This window comes from Cannabis sativa, chromosome 6, assembly GCF_029168945.1.
Source record: "Cannabis sativa cultivar Pink pepper isolate KNU-18-1 chromosome 6, ASM2916894v1, whole genome shotgun sequence".
Classification (NCBI taxonomy): domain Eukaryota; kingdom Viridiplantae; phylum Streptophyta; class Magnoliopsida; order Rosales; family Cannabaceae; genus Cannabis; species Cannabis sativa.
In genome coordinates this window covers 59,766,026-59,784,064 of record NC_083606.1, presented here as the reverse complement: position 1 = coordinate 59,784,064, position 18,039 = coordinate 59,766,026, and the positions used below count along the sequence as shown (strand labels likewise).

General features: G+C 33.5%; 1 protein-coding gene across 1 annotated transcript; it reads left to right on the top strand.

The window, feature by feature from the left end:
• Positions 1-8,381: 8,381 nt before the first annotated feature.
• Positions 8,382-17,425, top strand: LOC115711365 (uncharacterized). The gene is made up of 21 exons (XM_061117324.1): positions 8,382-8,792; positions 9,152-9,284; positions 9,666-9,802; positions 9,929-9,974; positions 11,336-11,548; positions 11,778-12,281; positions 12,372-12,506; positions 12,982-13,197; positions 13,277-13,366; positions 13,486-13,730; positions 13,840-13,928; positions 14,339-14,379; positions 14,668-14,698; positions 14,794-14,916; positions 15,002-15,219; positions 15,330-15,425; positions 15,536-15,648; positions 15,846-15,981; positions 16,094-16,198; positions 16,303-16,724; positions 17,161-17,425. Exons 1-20 carry the CDS (start codon positions 8,518-8,520, stop codon positions 16,501-16,503), a joined length of 3,147 nt encoding a protein of 1,048 aa, XP_060973307.1. The 5' UTR covers positions 8,382-8,517; the 3' UTR covers positions 16,504-16,724; positions 17,161-17,425.
• Positions 17,426-18,039: the final 614 nt, after the last annotated feature.

The following is an 18,039-nucleotide window of genomic DNA, read 5'->3' as shown; positions in this document are numbered from 1 at the left end:
AAAAAAAGGAGGTCATTCACCTCATAAAATTAATTAAAATTTGGAACTACGTTTGACTTTATTCCTATAAAAGGATACGTAGGCAACTTAGTTGCTAAGACTAAGTGCAGTTGTCGATACCGCAAAAATGGTATAAAACACCACTCTCAAAATTTCATAAAAGGTCATACACCTAGGAATTTTCCTAAATTTTTTAAATAGCAAAGGATTCCTGAAAGTGGTCATCTACCGGAATCCTTATATCCAAATTCCAAAATACCGTATTCTGAACTACAGGTGGCTTGATCCTTCACAAAGAAGGTATGTAGGCAGCTCGGTTAATTAAATGGACTGAGTTTAGCTGCAATTCCAAATTTACCACAAATTTTTCTCAAATTATTTTAATTATTTAGTATCATCGTAATTGGAATCAAAGGGTATTTCCTTTAAATAAAAGGATTGTAATTAAAAGATTATTTTTATAATCTTGGATGGGTCGAACTTAAATTAATAAACTCTTATGCTATAATTCAGCATAGGCGAAATTGTGTTTTGCATTTATTTTTAATATTCTGAATGTGAAATTTTTGCTTAACAGTGTTTATTTCATATCGTTTTAGAAGTTCGTGTTGAGGATGTTAAAAACATACTTGTTAGTAAATCTAAATTCTAGTAAAATATATTCCAACAACATGATCTTTGGAAGGAAGTGTGTCACTGGTTGGTGGGGAGTGGTGAAACAATTTGTATACGGAAGGACTCTTGGGTCCCTAAATACTATATAGGTCAATCTTACTCGTTTAGGGGTGGGGCTGGTGTGAATAAGGTGTATGGTCTTATGCTTGATGTGAGTCGGTGGAATATTCCTCTCATTTAGGATATTTTTGATGTCACAGAGGCTAATTCCATTTTTTTTATTTCTTTTTTTAGCTTTGATAGAAATGATAGATTAATTTATAATTTTTCTAACAATGGCTAGCTTACGGTTACAAGTTGTTATTGGAGCTCAGTTGCTTGGCTTGGGTGGGGTCAAAATTTGTCCTCTTCTGGCCTTCTAAATGGTAGAAATTTCTTTGGAAGCTCTCTCTTCCCCTAAAGATAAAGAATATTTTTTTTTGGAAAGATAGCTTGAATTTTGTACCATCTTATGCTAATCTGACTAGACACGGAATGTATGATTCTAAAGTATGTCCTATTTGTTTACAGAATAATGAAGCAACTCTTCATGGCTTGTGGTTGTGTCCTTCCCATAAATCCATTCAGTATGGGTGGGGTTTTGATAGCTTGAGATGGCATCTAACTTTTATGAACTGTTGGCTGGGGTTATGGATATCTTGTCCAAAGCAGAAGTTAAAAATTTTCTCATCCTTTGTTGGCAATACCTTTTTGTATGCCCAAAACAATCTTGATCCGTCGACCCTTTTGAGTTCTAAGGACTAACTCTTGTCATATAGGGGGAGCAGGTCCTGAGTTGAATTAAGGGAAATTTAATTTGTTTTGGATGCTCGTATCTGTTATGAGCGAAAGCAGTTTGACATGGGGGCGGTTTTGTCTTGTTCTAATCTTGAAGTGCTTTGCTCGACTATTACTCCACCTGATGGTATGCTTGTACCTCATGTGGCGGAGGCTTTAGCCCTTCTACAGGGTCTTCTTCTTTGTAAGTGGCTGGAGTAAACTCACATTTGTGTGTTTTTTGACTGTTTACAGATGGTGAATTTAGTCTTTAATAAGATGCATGTTTACAGTGAGTATGATATTTTTTATGTTCGGAAGTCATTATTTCATATTTCAATCTGTTGGGTTTTGTGCCCTAAATAAAACCCATTTCAATATAATCAGATTTACTTTAAAGATCAGAAATAACATTTTATGTTGCATGGTTCAGATGATTTATTTTATGATTATATATATATAATGTATGAATTCTATTTAAGTCCTGAACATATGAATTTGTTAATGATTATAGTGTTGTCAGCACAGTGGAATATAATCTTAATTATATGTTCGAAAGTTTATTCCCTGATTTGTCAGTTCACTGGATTTAGACTGACATGATAATCAGCGATAGGTATTCTTACACCTTGGATAAGTGTTATGTCCTTTCCAGGGCATTGGCAAAGTTTACCAGTATCGGATGTATGGAGTATACATCGAAAGGGACCCATATTGAACTTTGATTAGATATATTAAAATTTACAGTAATATCTATTCAATTCAATATCACCCGTTGATCCTAGATCAAATGATCTTAATCCTAATATGATTAGGTTCGCTCATAAGAGTATTATACATGTTCTTTGATTTGTTAGTTAAACCTACTTTTGGGTCAGGGTGATACGTACATTTTGGGAACATGATAGTATAATTGAGTGGGAGCGCTAACATAAATATGGAGTCTATAACTTCTATAGGAATTTAGAAGTAAAACGTGTTGGAATTTATTTTACCAGGATCTTAGATCTACTCACAAGTATGTTTATTAACATCCTAAATATGAATTTTCTAAAACGATAAATTAAACACATATAAAGTTTAAGAAACCTTACATTGGGTGCAGCGGAATAATATGACTCCTTCCGTTCAGATATCTAGCCCTTGATTCCTTTCTGTAGCAGAGCATTATCAATATCTGAACCTGGATCTCTTTCTCTGAATCTTTGACGCTGAATCTCCTTTGCTGATGATCTTTCTTCACGATCTTCCTCACTATGATTGAGGTATCACTTGATGTGTGTGGGCACTACTCTAATCACTAAGGATTTCGAAATTCAAAGGAAGAAGAAAGAAGAAGTGGTAGCTAAAGATAGGGAGAGAGAGAGGCTCAGTTTTTCTGAATCAGAAGAAGTGTTTTTCCTGAAGCCTTCACTATCTATTTATAGCATTCCACTAGGGTTAGATTTGAATTATATGGCATTAAAATAATGAAAAAATCAACTTAAAAAACCTACATAGGTGGCCGGCCATACACTTAGTGGATTGGGCCTTGCTTTTTGCAATTTTGCAATTTTAACACCTTTTGTATCTGATTTTCTCAAAAATGCCAATTTCCTAATTCCACCATTTAAATGCCAATTCTAACTATTTAATAACTATAAATAATTATTAAATAATATTGTCATTTATCATATTTATTAATTGAACCATACAAAGTATCATAATTAACAAATATGCCCCTATAAACTCTTTCTTTACAATTTCGCCCTTACTTAGTGAAAAATTCACAAATAGACATAGTCTAATTTGAGAATTATAATTGATTAATCAAAACCAATTACATGAGTCTTACAAGCAATATTATCTCAACTAGTGGGGGGACCATGGGTCTATATAACCGAGCTTCCAATAAGTAGATCAAGAATTTAGCACTAAAATTCACTAACTTATTAATTCTTCGTTGAATCCACGCATAGAACTTAGAATTGCACTCTCAGTTATATAGAATGCTCTATATGTTCCACCATATAGACACATCATTAGTTATCCATTGTTATAATCCTAATGTGATCAATGATCCTCTATATGAATGATCTACACTGTAAAGGGATCAAATTACCGTTACACCCTACAATGTATTTATTCCTTAAAACACTTGACCCCGTATAAATGATATTTCAGCTTATGTAAAATGAGTACTCCACCATTTATGTTCGTTTGGTCAAGCTCGAAGGAGATCATCCTTTGCTTACTATTCGCCAAATAGAAGCTACAGATTCCATGTTTATGATAGCGCTCCCACTCAATTGCACTACCGTGTTCCCAAAAAGTACGTATCACCCTGACCAAAAGGTAGGCCTTAACTAAAATTTCAAGGAACACGAATAGCCTTTCAAGATTGAGCCTAATCATAACAGGATTAAGATCATTTGATCTAGGATCAACTAGGCGATATTGACTTGAATAGATTTTACAGTAAGTTTAATTAAATCTAAGTCAAAGTTCAATATCGGTCCCTTCCGATGCATACTCCATGCATCCAACCTGAGCTTTACTTTAACCAATGCTCTGGAAAGAACATAGCATTTCTCCAAATGCAAGTAAACTCTTGTTGTAGATTATCATATCAGTAAAACCCTATGTCTGATAAATCTAGGAAACTTTATTCACATAGTCATGTTTACTTTCCAATGTGCTGACGGCACAATAAACAGGATCAAGTATGTGAAAAGGGTTTCAGATGAATTTATACATTATATACATATAATCATGAAGTAAATCATGTGAACCATGCAACATTAAATGTTATTTCTGATCTATATTAATAAGTAAATCTGATTATATTGAAATGAGTTTTATTTAGGGCATAAAACCCAACAAAACGATGATATCCTTCGAGCTTGGCTAAACAGAGATAAATGGTGGAGATCTCATTTCACTTCGCTGAAATATCATTTATACGGAGCTAAGTGTTTTAAGGATAAAACACATTGAAGGTGTAACAGTAATTTAGTGCCTATTCAATGTAGATCATCTATTAGAGGGTCATTGATCAAATTAGGATTATAACAATGGATAATTAATAGCGTATCTATATCGTGGAACATATAGAGCGTTCTATATGACTGAGAGTGCAATTCCAAGTTCTAAGTGTGGATTCAATAAGGAATCAATAAGTTAGGGAATTTACTTGGTAAATTCGGTTCGACTTATTGGAAGCTCGGTTAATATAGGCCCATGGTCCCCATACTAGTTGAGACCATACTGCTTGTAAGACTCAGTTAATTGATTTTGTTTAATCAAGTATAATTCTAAAGTTAGACTATGTCTAGTTTATGAATTTTCACTAAGCAAGGGCGAAATTGTAAAGAAAAGAGATTCTAGGTTTATTTATTAATTAAGAGACTTTACATGTCTAAATTAATAAATATATTAAATGACAATATTATTTAATAATTAATTTTTAGTTATTAAATAATTAGAATTGGCATTTAAATGATTATATTGGAAAATTGGCATTTTTGAGAAAATGGGATTAAAAATAACAAAATGGGAAAGTTGCAAAGTGAGGCCCAATTTCCTTATATGGCCGGCCACTATGCAAGCCTTTTACCATTTATTTTTCTATTATTTTAATGCCATACAATTCTAACTTAAACCTAGTTGGCATTCTATAAATAGAAAGTGTTGGCTTCAGGAAACTATGACTTGCACATTGTTTCTTTCAGAGAAAAACCTAGCCTTCTATTCTATTCATTGTCGCCCCTCTCTTCTTCTTCTTCTCTTGAATTTCGAAATATCTTGAGTGATAGAGTAGTGCCCACACACATCAAGTGGTATCTCAATCATAGTGTGTAAGACTGTGAAGAATCCAAACAACAAGAAGGAGATTCAGCATCAAAGGAAGGAGAGAAAGAGATCCAGATTCAGATCTAGATAATGCTCTGCTACAGAAAGGAATCAAGGGCTAGAGATCTGAATGGAAGGAGTCATTATATTCCGCTGCACCCAATGTAAGGTTTACTAAACTTTATATGTGTTTATTTCATTGTTTTAGAATTCATATTAGGACGTTAATGAAACATACTTGGTAGTAAATCTAGATTCTGGTAAAAAATTTTCAACACTATCTCTCATTGTAAATGAGTTGATTAGTCACTATTTTGATGAAGTTAAGATCAAAAATCCTCCAGAAGCTAATACTACTCAATGTGGGTCATCTATTCAAAAAAAGATTCAATGATAGATTTAGATGAGGATGATTCTGTTAACATGTTTGAGTCTGAATTTGATAAAGAGTGTGATGAAGATGATGCTTTAGACATGAAAAATGAGCTTTATAGGTACTTTATGGATCGAAATGAGGATTGGAAACAAAAGGACTTTGATATCTTGGTATGGTAGAAAATGAATTCATCAAAATATCCTATCTTATCAGAGATGGCTCGTGATGTTCTTGCCATCAAAGTTTCAACAGTAACATTTGAGTCTGCTTTTAGCACTGGAGGGAGAGTGCTTGATCCTTTTCGAAGTTCTTTGAGTCCCAAAATGGTACAAGCTTTAATATGTTGCCAAAATTGGCTGAGATCTTCTCCTATGCCATTAGATATGAGTTCAATATTAGAGGACATAGAAACGTATCAATCTTATGATTCAGGTAAATAATTAATTAATGATTGTGAATTTTTATATACATATTTAAATTATTCCTCTAGTGTCTAATAATATTTTATTTAATTTTGTAGATATCTCATTCTTGACTACTTCATCTGAAATTGCAGACCTTGAATAGCTTGCTAAAAGTTGGAGTTGGAAGTTTGTGTTTGTTTTATTTTTAATCTATTGCTGAAAGTATGTTAGTTGTACCTTTATATTGTTGTTGAAATTTAATTAGTTTCAAGTTTGTTATTTTGTTTTAGGTGTGTTGTTGAAACCTTAAAAAGATTATTGACTTATTGTTATTGTTATAACTTTATTAGTCTCAAGTTTGTTGTATTTTCTTAAGTGTTTTGGAATAATTGTATTTATGATAGTTTAATTATTTTGTGATGATTTCAAAAAAAAATATTTTGTGATAGTCTAAACCGCAGAAATCGCACCGCACCACACCATTTTTTGCGGTGCAATTTTTGTAATTTTTTAGTATCGCAGTGCGGGTGCAGTTTGGAAAATTAGAAAAACCGCATGTGCGGGTTGGTTTGAAAAAAAGGGTTAAAAACGGCACTACCCACCGCGCGAACACTCCTAGGTGTATGTATACCTAAATACAAGTCAGTAATATATTGTATGCTTTATGCTTTTCTTACTGAGTTTATTGACTCACAATTATTGTTTTCATGTGTAGGTAAAGGAAATGCCAAAGCTGAACATCAGTCAGTTCAGGGCTCGGGAATGATTGTACATGTTGAGACGGTGCGACCTGGAGAGTTCGATCTCGGGACGACTTGGGCTTCATTTTGTAATTCTTGTGCGACATGTCTGAAAAGTGAATGTAAAGTTTTATAAAATGAGATCCTAGATTTGTGTATGAATATATGTATATATTTGTAAAAGTTTAAAGATAAATCAAAATTTTAATTTATCATGATTTTCGAGAAAGCTCTTTGATTAACAAATGTGTGCACTGTAATTAGAAAGTCACTGTAGCGTGCTTAATCATTAGGGCGTTACAACTACCCTACTCGAGAGTGGGGCTATAAATACGGGCCAAGCTTTTTGACATGGCACAAAACTGGCATGAGCTCAGAAGACACGAGAACGACTAGGCACAAAAAAGTAGTGGCTTGGACGACGATGCTACAAATTGGTACGGCACGATGCGAAAATTATGTCCTTAAGTATGACACAACACGAGAAGCACGAAAGACACGACACGTAAGCATGACCATACTAGCGTGAAAGGCACAACATGCGATAAGCTCGAAAAGCACGACAAATATTAAAAAATTTATAATTTATTATTAATAATAAGACATGAATTTATTTTAAATAAATTAAAATAATAATAGAGCTTAAATATAATTCTGAATATTGTAATTATATAATTAAAACTAAAAAACTAATATTATATATTAATTTATTTATATGGTGTGATATAAAAATTTGAGTATTTATAATTAAATATTAAAATTTTAATGATGGTAAATTTTTTTTATATGATTATTTGTAAAATATTGTTGAAAAATTATATAAATATAACTAAAATTATAAAATATAGATACACTTTAGTAATTGTAAAAAAAAAAAAATGAAAAATGTAAAGCACGAATTTTACTTTGGATATGAAAATAGGCTAATCTGTTTAAAAAATACGGACCGGCACGAGCAAAGACAACATGAATCCGAGCACGGTACGAAAATAGTGACTCTACCCTTTAAAAATATTAAGGAAATTACATTGTATATTCATTTTACTTTATTTGTTTTAATTTTTACCTTTATTTCTATATTCTTTAAGATATACCCACTTTTATAAATGATCTTCCTATTATACCCCTAAGTTAACTTAAATTATGTGCTAGACTTAAGTAGAGAGTGAGTGTATATTTCGCAACCTACTCACAAAAATATAATATGAGAATATTTTTGATTAATGGATATAAAAAAAATGGTATTACTCAACTTATTCCGAAAATATTAACATAACACGGTACAATTTATATTTTTTTTTTTGCACGCCATGACACGACCTGTTTTTTAAAAAGCACATATAAAACCGAACCAGTACAACACTCAGGAACTTACAACACTACACTAGTGAGTGTTTTTTACCATTGACTCGTTTCGTTTAAAAAAAAACATTGGACTTAGACTAATAGTGGTCCTATTGGGCTGTATGTAGGCGCAAACAGCGCGTGAAAATGTCCCTAAACACTAAACAGTAAAAAGACCGAGCCACATTATACGAAACGAAACGAACCTATAATAATATACATAAAGTTAAACAACTACATTAAACTTCTCATCCCAATTGTCCCCACTAAATAACACTAAACCTCTCCCTTAAATACGAAGCAAAACCAAAAGCCATTGCAGACCCAAAACCCCAAAAAAAACCCTCGCAGCCACTCCAAAACCTTCTCTCCAATCCAACTTCAATCAAAAATGGCGCAATCGCTGGAGCTTCTTCTCATACAATTCCTGATGCCTGACAATGACGCTCGTCGTCAAGCAGAGGAGCAGATTAAGCGCCTCGCCAAGGATCCTCAGGTGGTGCCTGCGCTCGTTCAGCATCTCCGAACGGCTAAAACCCCAAATGTCCGCCAACTCGCTGCCGTTCTCCTCCGCAAGAAGATCACTGGCCATTGGGCTAAGCTCTCGCCTCAGCTTAAGCAGCTTGTCAAACAGTCACTCATTGAGAGCATCACCATGGAGCACAGGTTTTTGTTTTTTTTTTGGCTTTGTTTTGATCAATGGAGATTGTTTTTCTGTTTGGTGATTGGGAAAATTTGAGAGGGAAGGTGGAAATAATTTGAATTGTTGATATTTTTGCTTTTGATTGTAGAAGTGAATTGCATGTACTTTGTTATAGTTGTTGGTTTGCTTGAATATATTGGTATTGATACAAGTGTGTATTTTTCTGCTTTTGCTTTGACTTAATATCTCAATTCATGTATGTTTTTTGTTTATGTAAGGTAGTGTTCGATAGGTGGTAATGTCCGTTGCAATTTGAGTTACTCCTTCATGTTTTTATTTTGAAACTGAGAAAATGATTGTGGTATAATGACGTTTTTTTCAGTCCTCCTGTAAGACGGGCTAGTGCGAATGTTGTTAGTATAGTTGCAAAATATGCTGTTCCAACCGGGGAGTGGCCCGATCTATTGCCCTTTCTCTTTCAATGTAGTCAGAGTGCACAGGAGGAACATAGAGAAGTGAGTTAATGTCATTTTTTTTTTCTGTTCTTCTTTTTATTGGGAGCTTATTATTTCCTATAAACCTTGACATACTAGTTTTCATTTTTCTCCACCGTTTAAACTGAAAGTCAAGAGATTGTTGGCAGTTCATGAATTGAATATTTATGAATATCTAAAAATTTCGACAACTAAATTATAGTGGATAATATTTATGGACGTTTATTGTAGGGAATAATCAAAGAAATAATATCATTGTTTTTCAATGAAGAAAATATTCATGCCAACAATTGTGCTAGTTCAGTTAGCGCCTCCTAGTATGTATCTTTTTGCTTGGTTGGTGTGCTTACTAGATAAAGGAGGCTGATGCATTTGTATTTTTCTTTCTTTGGTTAATATTAGGTGGCATTGATTCTTTTCAGTTCTTTAACTGAAACGATCGGAACTTCATTTCGCCCTCATTTCGCAGATTTGCAGGCTCTTCTTCTGAAGTGTCTGCAAGATGAGACTAGCAATCGTGTTAGAGTTGCTGCTCTGAAGTAAAAGCTCTCTTCTCTCTCTCTCTCTCTCTGTCTCTTCCATTGCTATTCAGTTATTGTCACCCCCAACAAAGCTTTTTATAAACTTTCCTGAGTGCTCACTGGATTTGTTTTACTATTATCCAGGGCAGTTGGATCTTTTATAGAATTCACACATGATGGTGATGAAGTGGTGAGTATGTGGTGCTAATTCTGGTGGTTAGATTGAACTTACCATGATTATATTTTTGCCATAGACATTGTTTGCGGGACATGCTTCTTTAACTATGTTACTTGTAAATGTATTTGTAGATAAATTTGTTTTCCCACGTTAATTGTCCGTTCACTTTTGATTGTGTTATTTAACATAGTATGAAACATAGTTGAGTATTGCTTCGCAGGTGTGTGCTGGAAGTAATAGCTTTGACATTATAATAGCATTAAGAGAACATAAAAGCCCACATTGAAGTTTGAATAATCTTTGTGATACAATAGTATAATATAAAAATCAATGGAGGATGTTATCCAAAATTAGGAAACAAATAGAAAGGTTTTTCAGTGTCTGACAATAAAGAGCTATTAGTCTTGCATCATGCAAGTTGTTTTATCAGTCACAATTACTTATTTCTATATATTATCCATATTTTTGTTGGTTAGGAAAATCTCTGGCATCAGTTTATACTTGGTCAAGTATCTAATAGTGGAAGGCCTTCAAAGTCTAAACTAGCTTAATTCTAAATTAAGCTCACAAGACATAAGTTGGCATGAACTTAGTCTCATTGCTGGAGGATGCTAGAGGATCTAAGTGTCACTACCTGAATACAGTGTTCTTTGTAAACAGTCTTAATATATCTGAGTATCTTCATTATGTAAATGTATAGATAGAGAAAAACCTAGTTTATTATAGTCCCAAGATGTGTTCTGTTTGCTTCATTTCTAGTTTACTTCTTTGGTAATTCCTTGTCGACTGCACATAAAATAGAGCAGTGTCAGCGAACAAGTAGAAAGAACACTATACATGAAACAAAATAAACAGACATGATAGAAAGCCAAATAATATTATAAAGTAAATTGACATGCTGAAAAGTTCCTGATATCTGATTTGTAAAAGTGGTGAAATAAATTGTATTGGAGATTTATGTTCCATGAAATTGTTTTCTGAATATCATCTTAGAACAAAGTCAAAATCATTATTATTATCATTATTATTATTACTACTAATACTATGTAATATAGGAAACATAGTCTGGTTAAGATTTTGTATTTATTTTTATGCATATACCTTTTTCTTTGGAGAAAATTGTGATGGACTTAGTGGTGATATTGATTTGGACACAAGTATTCCAGATTGAAATATTATTATATTAATGGCGAATGTTCTGCTCCTGGGTAGTTATTCTTATATGGTGAATGATGTAAAAGGGTTTTAATTCTATGTCACATGGGATGTTCTTATTTCCAATATTTTCTATCAGCTTATGTCTGTATTTGCATTTGCAATTCATGATATCTTAATTTTGCTCTTCAGTATTGATTATATCTTTGCTTGTGCAGGTCAAGTTTCGAGAATTCATTCCCAGTATTTTAAATGTTTCTCGACAATGCCTTGCTGCTGGTGAGGAGGATGTTGCTGTAATTGCGTTTGAAATTTTTGACGAGCTGATTGAATCTCCTGCTCCTCTTCTTGGAGATTCTGTTAAATCCATTGTCCAGTTCTCTCTTGAAGTTTGCTCTAGTCAAAGTTTGGATTCTAATACACGCCATCAGGTTGGAGAAGAGGACCTATAGTACACACACATGTACACTCACTATTTCGCACACATACTTACACTTACTTTTTCATGCATGCATGTACACTTTTTCACACACACATCCATATATTTGTACTTTCTCTAGCAGGCCTCTGCTGGTGCAGCTTTGTTAAGTTGATTGATTTATTGCTTTCACGTTTGTAAGTTGTTTTTAAAAAATGATCTTCATGCTTTCCTTTGTCCAGGCAATTCAGATAATTTCTTGGCTAGCAAAATACAAACCTGCTTCCCTTAAAAAACATAAACTAGTTGTCCCTATTCTACAAGTTATGTGTCCGTTACTAGCTGAATCAAATAATAGTGATGAAGACGATGATCTAGCACCAGATCGAGCTGCTGCTGAGGTCATTGACACTATGGCTTTGAATCTACCGAAGCATATCTTTTCTCCTGTTTTGGAATTTGCTTCCTTAAGCAGTCAAAATGCAAATCCAAAGTTCCGTGAAGCTGCTGCTACATCTTTAGGTGTCATTTCAGAGGGCTGTTCAGAATTTATTAAAGATAGGCTGGAACCAGTACTTCATATTGTTTTAGGGGCCTTAAGAGACCCGGAACAAATGGTAAGGGGGGCTGCATCTTTTGCATTAGGTCAATTTGCAGAGTACCTGCAGCCTGAAATTGTTTCTCACTATCAAAGTGTTCTACCTTGCATTTTGAATGCCCTTGAAGACACATCAGATGAAGTGAAGGTAATAATATGGGAGAAAATTAAATTCTGGGAGACTGTTGTAGATTGTTTATGAATGTGTTAAGACTAAAACGTTAATCTACATACACAGGAAAAATCATATTATGCTTTGGCAGCATTTTGCGAGAACATGGGAGAAGAAATCCTTCCTTTTCTTGATCCTTTGATGGGGAAACTACTGGGAGCTCTTCAAAATAGCGCTCGTAATTTGCAGGAGACATGCATGGTAAGACCATGCATCTTCCTTGCAGCTCATTGAATAACCATTTTTTTTTAACAAATTATTATTAATTTAAATGTTGGGTACTACAAGAGAACAAATTCCACCCCATTAGAAGATGGTACACAGTAGAATTTGACCCTCTTTATCAATCAGAAATCAAAATAGTCTTCAACTTCATCTTAAATATATGTAAATTATAATTGACCCAAATCTTAGCTTCATCTCATAAATACCCTACATCTTAAGAAAATGCTCTTTTTATCGATAACAAGCAACATAATACTAATCGGTAGTTTTTTAAAGCTTTTCTCTCTACCCTTGACTTTGCTTTATCTAAATAAGCCCTTTTGTGACTTAAATTCAGACAATAGCCTATCCCATAATTTAGCAGTGAAAGAACATTCGGATGAACATATGGTCGGTACCCCTGTTAATTTAGCTATGTAATATCTTAACTTTTCTGCTATTTTCTTTGCAGTCTGCAATTGGTTCAGTTGCAGGTGCTGCAGAACAGGCCTTCATCCCATATGCTGAGAGGGTTTTGGAGTTGATGAAAACATTCTTAGTGCTTACGAATGATGAGGATCTCCGTGCACGAGCTAGGGCTACTGAGCTAGTTGGAATAGTTGCTATGTCCATTGGAAGAGCTAAGATGGAGCCTATTTTGCCCCCTTTCATAGAAGCTGCAATTTCTGTAATGAGATCGAAATTTATTTTGACTGATAATAATCCAAATGTTTTACATATTAATTCGTTTGAATATCTTATGTCAGGGTTTTGGATTGGAGTACAGTGAGCTTCGAGAGTACACCCATGGATTTTTCAGCAATGTGGCAGAAATTTTGGATGATGGTTTTATACAGGTTGATGAGGCTTCTATTCACTGTGCTCTGATTAAATTAAACTTATCCACTGTGCTCTGATTAAATTAAACTTATCCACTGTGCCTTTACTTATATGAAAAACTATTGTTGTCAAACAGTATCTTCCTCATGTTGTGCCTCTTGCATTTTCTTCCTGCAACCTTGATGATGGCTCTGCTGTGGATGTTGATGAATCTGATGATGAGAATATTAATAACTTTGGTGGAGTTTCATCTGATGATGAAGCTCATGATGAACCCAGAGTGCGAAATATTAGTATAAGAACAGGAGTTTTGGATGAAAAGGCAGCTGCAACTCAAGCACTTGGGTTATTTGCATTGCACACAAAGAGTTCTTATGGACCGTATGTTAACCTACCACATTAACATACTTTTTTGTTATGTTTGCAAAAACAAATTATTTATTTGGTAAATACAACATCTATAATTTTTGCTTCTTTGATTACCTTTAAGCTATTTGGAGGAGTCATTTAGGATTTTGGTTAAGCACTCAACGTATTTTCATGAAGATGTTCGGCTTCAGGCAATTATTTCCTTGAAACGTGAGTAGCATCATCACATGTTGATGATATGGTGTTATCTCTTGTGACATGACATTCTTTGTTCTTTTACTTCTTACTGTTTAATCTTTTATGTGGTGTCCTTCCTGTTGCTTCATCTCTTAATCCATTCTGATGTATGACAGTACTCGTATTTCTATTATCTCAAATTAATTTTTACAAGTATGGAACATAGTCTTGTGCTAAACAACATCTACAATCATATCTATTGTTTTTATGTGGTCATTCAATTCTTTATTCTGTACTATAATATATATTAACTATCTATATAGTTGATAGCATCTAGTCTGACATGGCATTAACTACTTTCTTGGTTTTTTTTTTTTTTTTGAAATGTCATACATATTGCCTGGCTTTTTGACTGTCCATGTTTTGGTTAATTGGTGCTGCAGATCTTTTGACAGCTGCACAAGCTATTCTCCAAAATCACAATGTGAGCACTTCTTTTGACCCAATTGCCTGTTTCCCCCTTCTCATTCTTGGTTTACTGCATTACTCTATTTGCCATCGTACATGTTTGACTTGCACATTGAACACAATAATACATCTTCAGTGTTTTTTTGATATTTAGTTTTGATTATTATTCAGTCTAATCACATGATCCATGGAAAGAGTTTGGACCTTATTTTCTTTAGCAACCTTGCTTTTGGTGACTTTAGTTATATTATGATTTTGTTTTCATTATGTCCATTTAATATTATCAACTCTCATCCTTTTGCAGGAAGGAGCAGCTAAAGCAAATGAAATTTTTGGTTAGATGATTATTTGGAAATGTTTTTTTTTGTTTGTTAGTTTGTAATATCCAACTCCATTTTGGAATTCGTAGCTCACTCTTCTTTATTTGCAGATACTGTGATGAGCACATATATCAAGGCTATGATTGAAGATGATGACAAGGAAGTTGTTGCGCAAGCATGCACAAGTGTAGCTGACATACTCAAGGATTTTGGATATGCAGCTGTAGAACCTTGTATGTCATAAGTGAATTTGCTTTATATGTACCATCATATCATTTAATAAGCTGTCAAATGTATGATAAAAATATTAAATTTCAGATATATCTCCTCTTGTTGATGCAACTTTGGTATTACTTCGTGAGGAATCTGCATGTCAGCTAACAGAGTCTGACGATGATATCGATGATGATGATACTGGACATGATGAAATACTAATGGATGCTGTTTCTGATCTTCTTCCCGCATTTGCAAAGTCAATGGGGTCTCATTTTGCGCCCATCTTTGCCAAGCTTTTTGAACCATTAATGAAATTTGCGGTATGTTGCATATAAATGTTATAATCTGTGTTTTCTGATGTGGCAATAATAACACGATAGCGAGTTAGTTGAAACACTTCATCTCTTTGATTGCACCATTGGTCATGCAGAAAGCTTCACGTCCCCCTCAAGACAGGACAATGGTGGTTGCTTGCCTCGCTGAAGTCGCTCAGGACATGGGAGCTCCAATTGCAGGCTATGTTGACGTAATCTTTTCCGTGATTTATCTAAATATTATTATTTTGATTTACTGTTTGGTAATGTAGTTTGCTTTCTGCTGCATATTTCGTTGTTGATCGGTTATGTAACATTTCAGAGGTTAATGCCCTTGGTGCTCAAAGAATTAGCTTCATCAGATCCTACCAATAGGAGAAATGCTGCATTTTGTGTTGGAGAGTTGTGTAAAAATGGGGGTGATGGAGCTTTGAAGTATCCTTTTATGTGAATTTTCACCATTTCATTTTGTGTAGTGCTGTGCTGCCTGCTTGAAAGTATTCCTGTCATATAATGATCCAGTTGAAGAAGATAATCTTGTTATCTAAACACTGAAACTTATTTGGTCAGTTTACAGTTTATATTATTTCAGCACTTCTCTCCCAGTAGGTTTTTCATTTAACCAATACCAGATATTATGGTGATGTATTGCGTGGACTCTTTCCATTGTTTGGAGAATCAGAGCCAGATGATGCTGTAAGAGATAATGCAGCTGGTGCAGTTGCAAGAATGATAATGGTGCACCCTGAATCTATCCCATTAAATCAGGTAAATCTCACTGTAATTACATAATTTCTTAAAGCAGATCGTAAGGGATCGTTTACATTACCTTCATGTGATGGTGATAGCGTGGTGTTAATTTTTCTGCTACCTTTCCCAGGTTCTTCCCTTCTTCTTGAAAGCTCTCCCACTCAAAGAAGATCACGAGGAGTCCATGACGGTTTATACTTGTGTCTCCACTCTTGTGTTATCATCTAATCCCCAGGTAACTAAATTGTTGTGCAACGTTGATATCTTTTGTTTTTTAACTTCTTCATATGCAATTTGATCTTATTCTGGTTTTTCTTTTCTTCTGTGTATGCGAAGCAGATTCTATCTTTAGTGCCTGAGTTGGTTAATGTGTTCGCACAAGTTGTAATTTCACCAAATGAAACTCCTGAAGTTAAAGCTCAAGTCGGCAGAGCTTTTTCTCACTTGATTTCACTTTATGGACAACAAATGCAGCCCCTTTTGAGCAACCTGTCTCCTGCACATGCAAATGCCCTAGCTGCATTTTCACCAAAAAGCTAATATCTGCTAGAACTGTGATTTGTTCCTTCACACATACGTTTTTTCTGGTGTCCTTGTTTCATTCTTCCATCTGATATTCTAGTTGATTCAGCTAGTAATCTGTTCTTCCTCGATTCCAACACTTATATTTATTGGCGAGGTTGTTTCTCAAAGAGAGTGATTTCTTCTACCCATTTTTCGGTTGGGTACGGCTTAATTCTTAAAAGTCATCATTACATCAGGTAAGCATATGATTTTGACAACAAACCAATTGCATGTTAGTTATATATATATAAAAGTGCCTCTTAGGTTTTAGGTTGGGAAAGGTTATTTGTTAACTTTATGCATGATGTCTAGGTTTGATTCCTTGTGGGAACCTGTTCTAAATTTATTCCCTTTACAGATTGTAGTGTTCTTTTCTTTTATTAAACTTTAAATTTTTGTTTCGCGAAACCTTTGTAATAGTGTGAAAGAAAAATCATTAGATCAGGGAAATTTGAAAAGATGCCATGGTATTATGATAACAGTTTTTTTCCCTTCTAATTGGTATTTTGGTGATTAGGTTTGTAGTATTTTCTGTTTTTGTTATTACAGTGTTGCATGTTCTTTGTGCAATGGTAGTTGAATTACATTAACCATTAATTATTATTTGTATTTGTTTATTTTTTAATCTTGCAGGTTTGGTTCTTGCTTCGTCTCTCTCATCATCTCCATTTTTGTCTGTTTGGAGAGATTATACCGTGATTCGTTTTCTGAGTGTATATGTTCCAATTTTTGCTATTCTTTTCCCCTGCTTTTAGCTATCGTTGTGTTTAATTTATTTATTTATTTTTGAATTCAAAGCTGTTATGGTGTGTTTTGATAATCTGGCATTGCCATTCAATGAGTTGATATATAGTTGTATACATTTATGGCAACTTCGATTATAGAGTTATGTTTGATATTGAGTGTGCATAAATTGATTCAATTCAATGAGAACTGATCGATTTAATTACAACTGACCGTCAAATATTAGATATTCAATTGTGATTGGATCAGATTGAATGTTATTTTTAAATATTCAATTTGATCGGATTGGATGGTGGTTGAGGTGTTCAAAAATTAATACATTTAATTAAACTAATTAGTATTTTCATTTAGTTTGGATAGATAATTATATTTTATATTGTTATACGTAAAATTTATATGTATATATGAAAAATAATACTAAAATTGTACTTGTTTTTTTTTTTTTTTGAATTGGATGAATCAAGTTCAATTCAATACATAGGATCTAAAATATTGGATGGATTTGATACGATTTAAAAAATAATTGAGTTAAAATATTGGGTGAATTCAAATTAAACTAATAAATATACAGTATAGGGTTGAGATATAAAATGACTAAATTTAAAAATTAAGTTAGTAAATGTATTTTTTAAAAAAATAAAGAAAATAGCTAAATATAAAAAAATATATAATAACTATATTAGGTTATATACGTATTAGATATTATTATATTATAATAAAATAATTCATTTGGTACGCCGTATTATACCATATTGTATTGTATAGTAT

Excerpts from the sequence above, each read along its gene's own strand:
- LOC115711365 (XM_061117324.1), top strand. The coding sequence starts at position 8,518 with ATGGCGCAATCGCTGGAGCTTCTTCTCATACAATTCCTGATGCCTGAC. Across the intron at positions 12,282-12,371 it reads ACACATCAGATGAAGTGAAG|GAAAAATCATATTATGCTTT; the intron begins GTAATAATATGG and ends CTACATACACAG. Across the intron at positions 14,699-14,793 it reads TAAAGCAAATGAAATTTTTG|ATACTGTGATGAGCACATAT; the intron begins GTTAGATGATTA and ends CTTTATTTGCAG.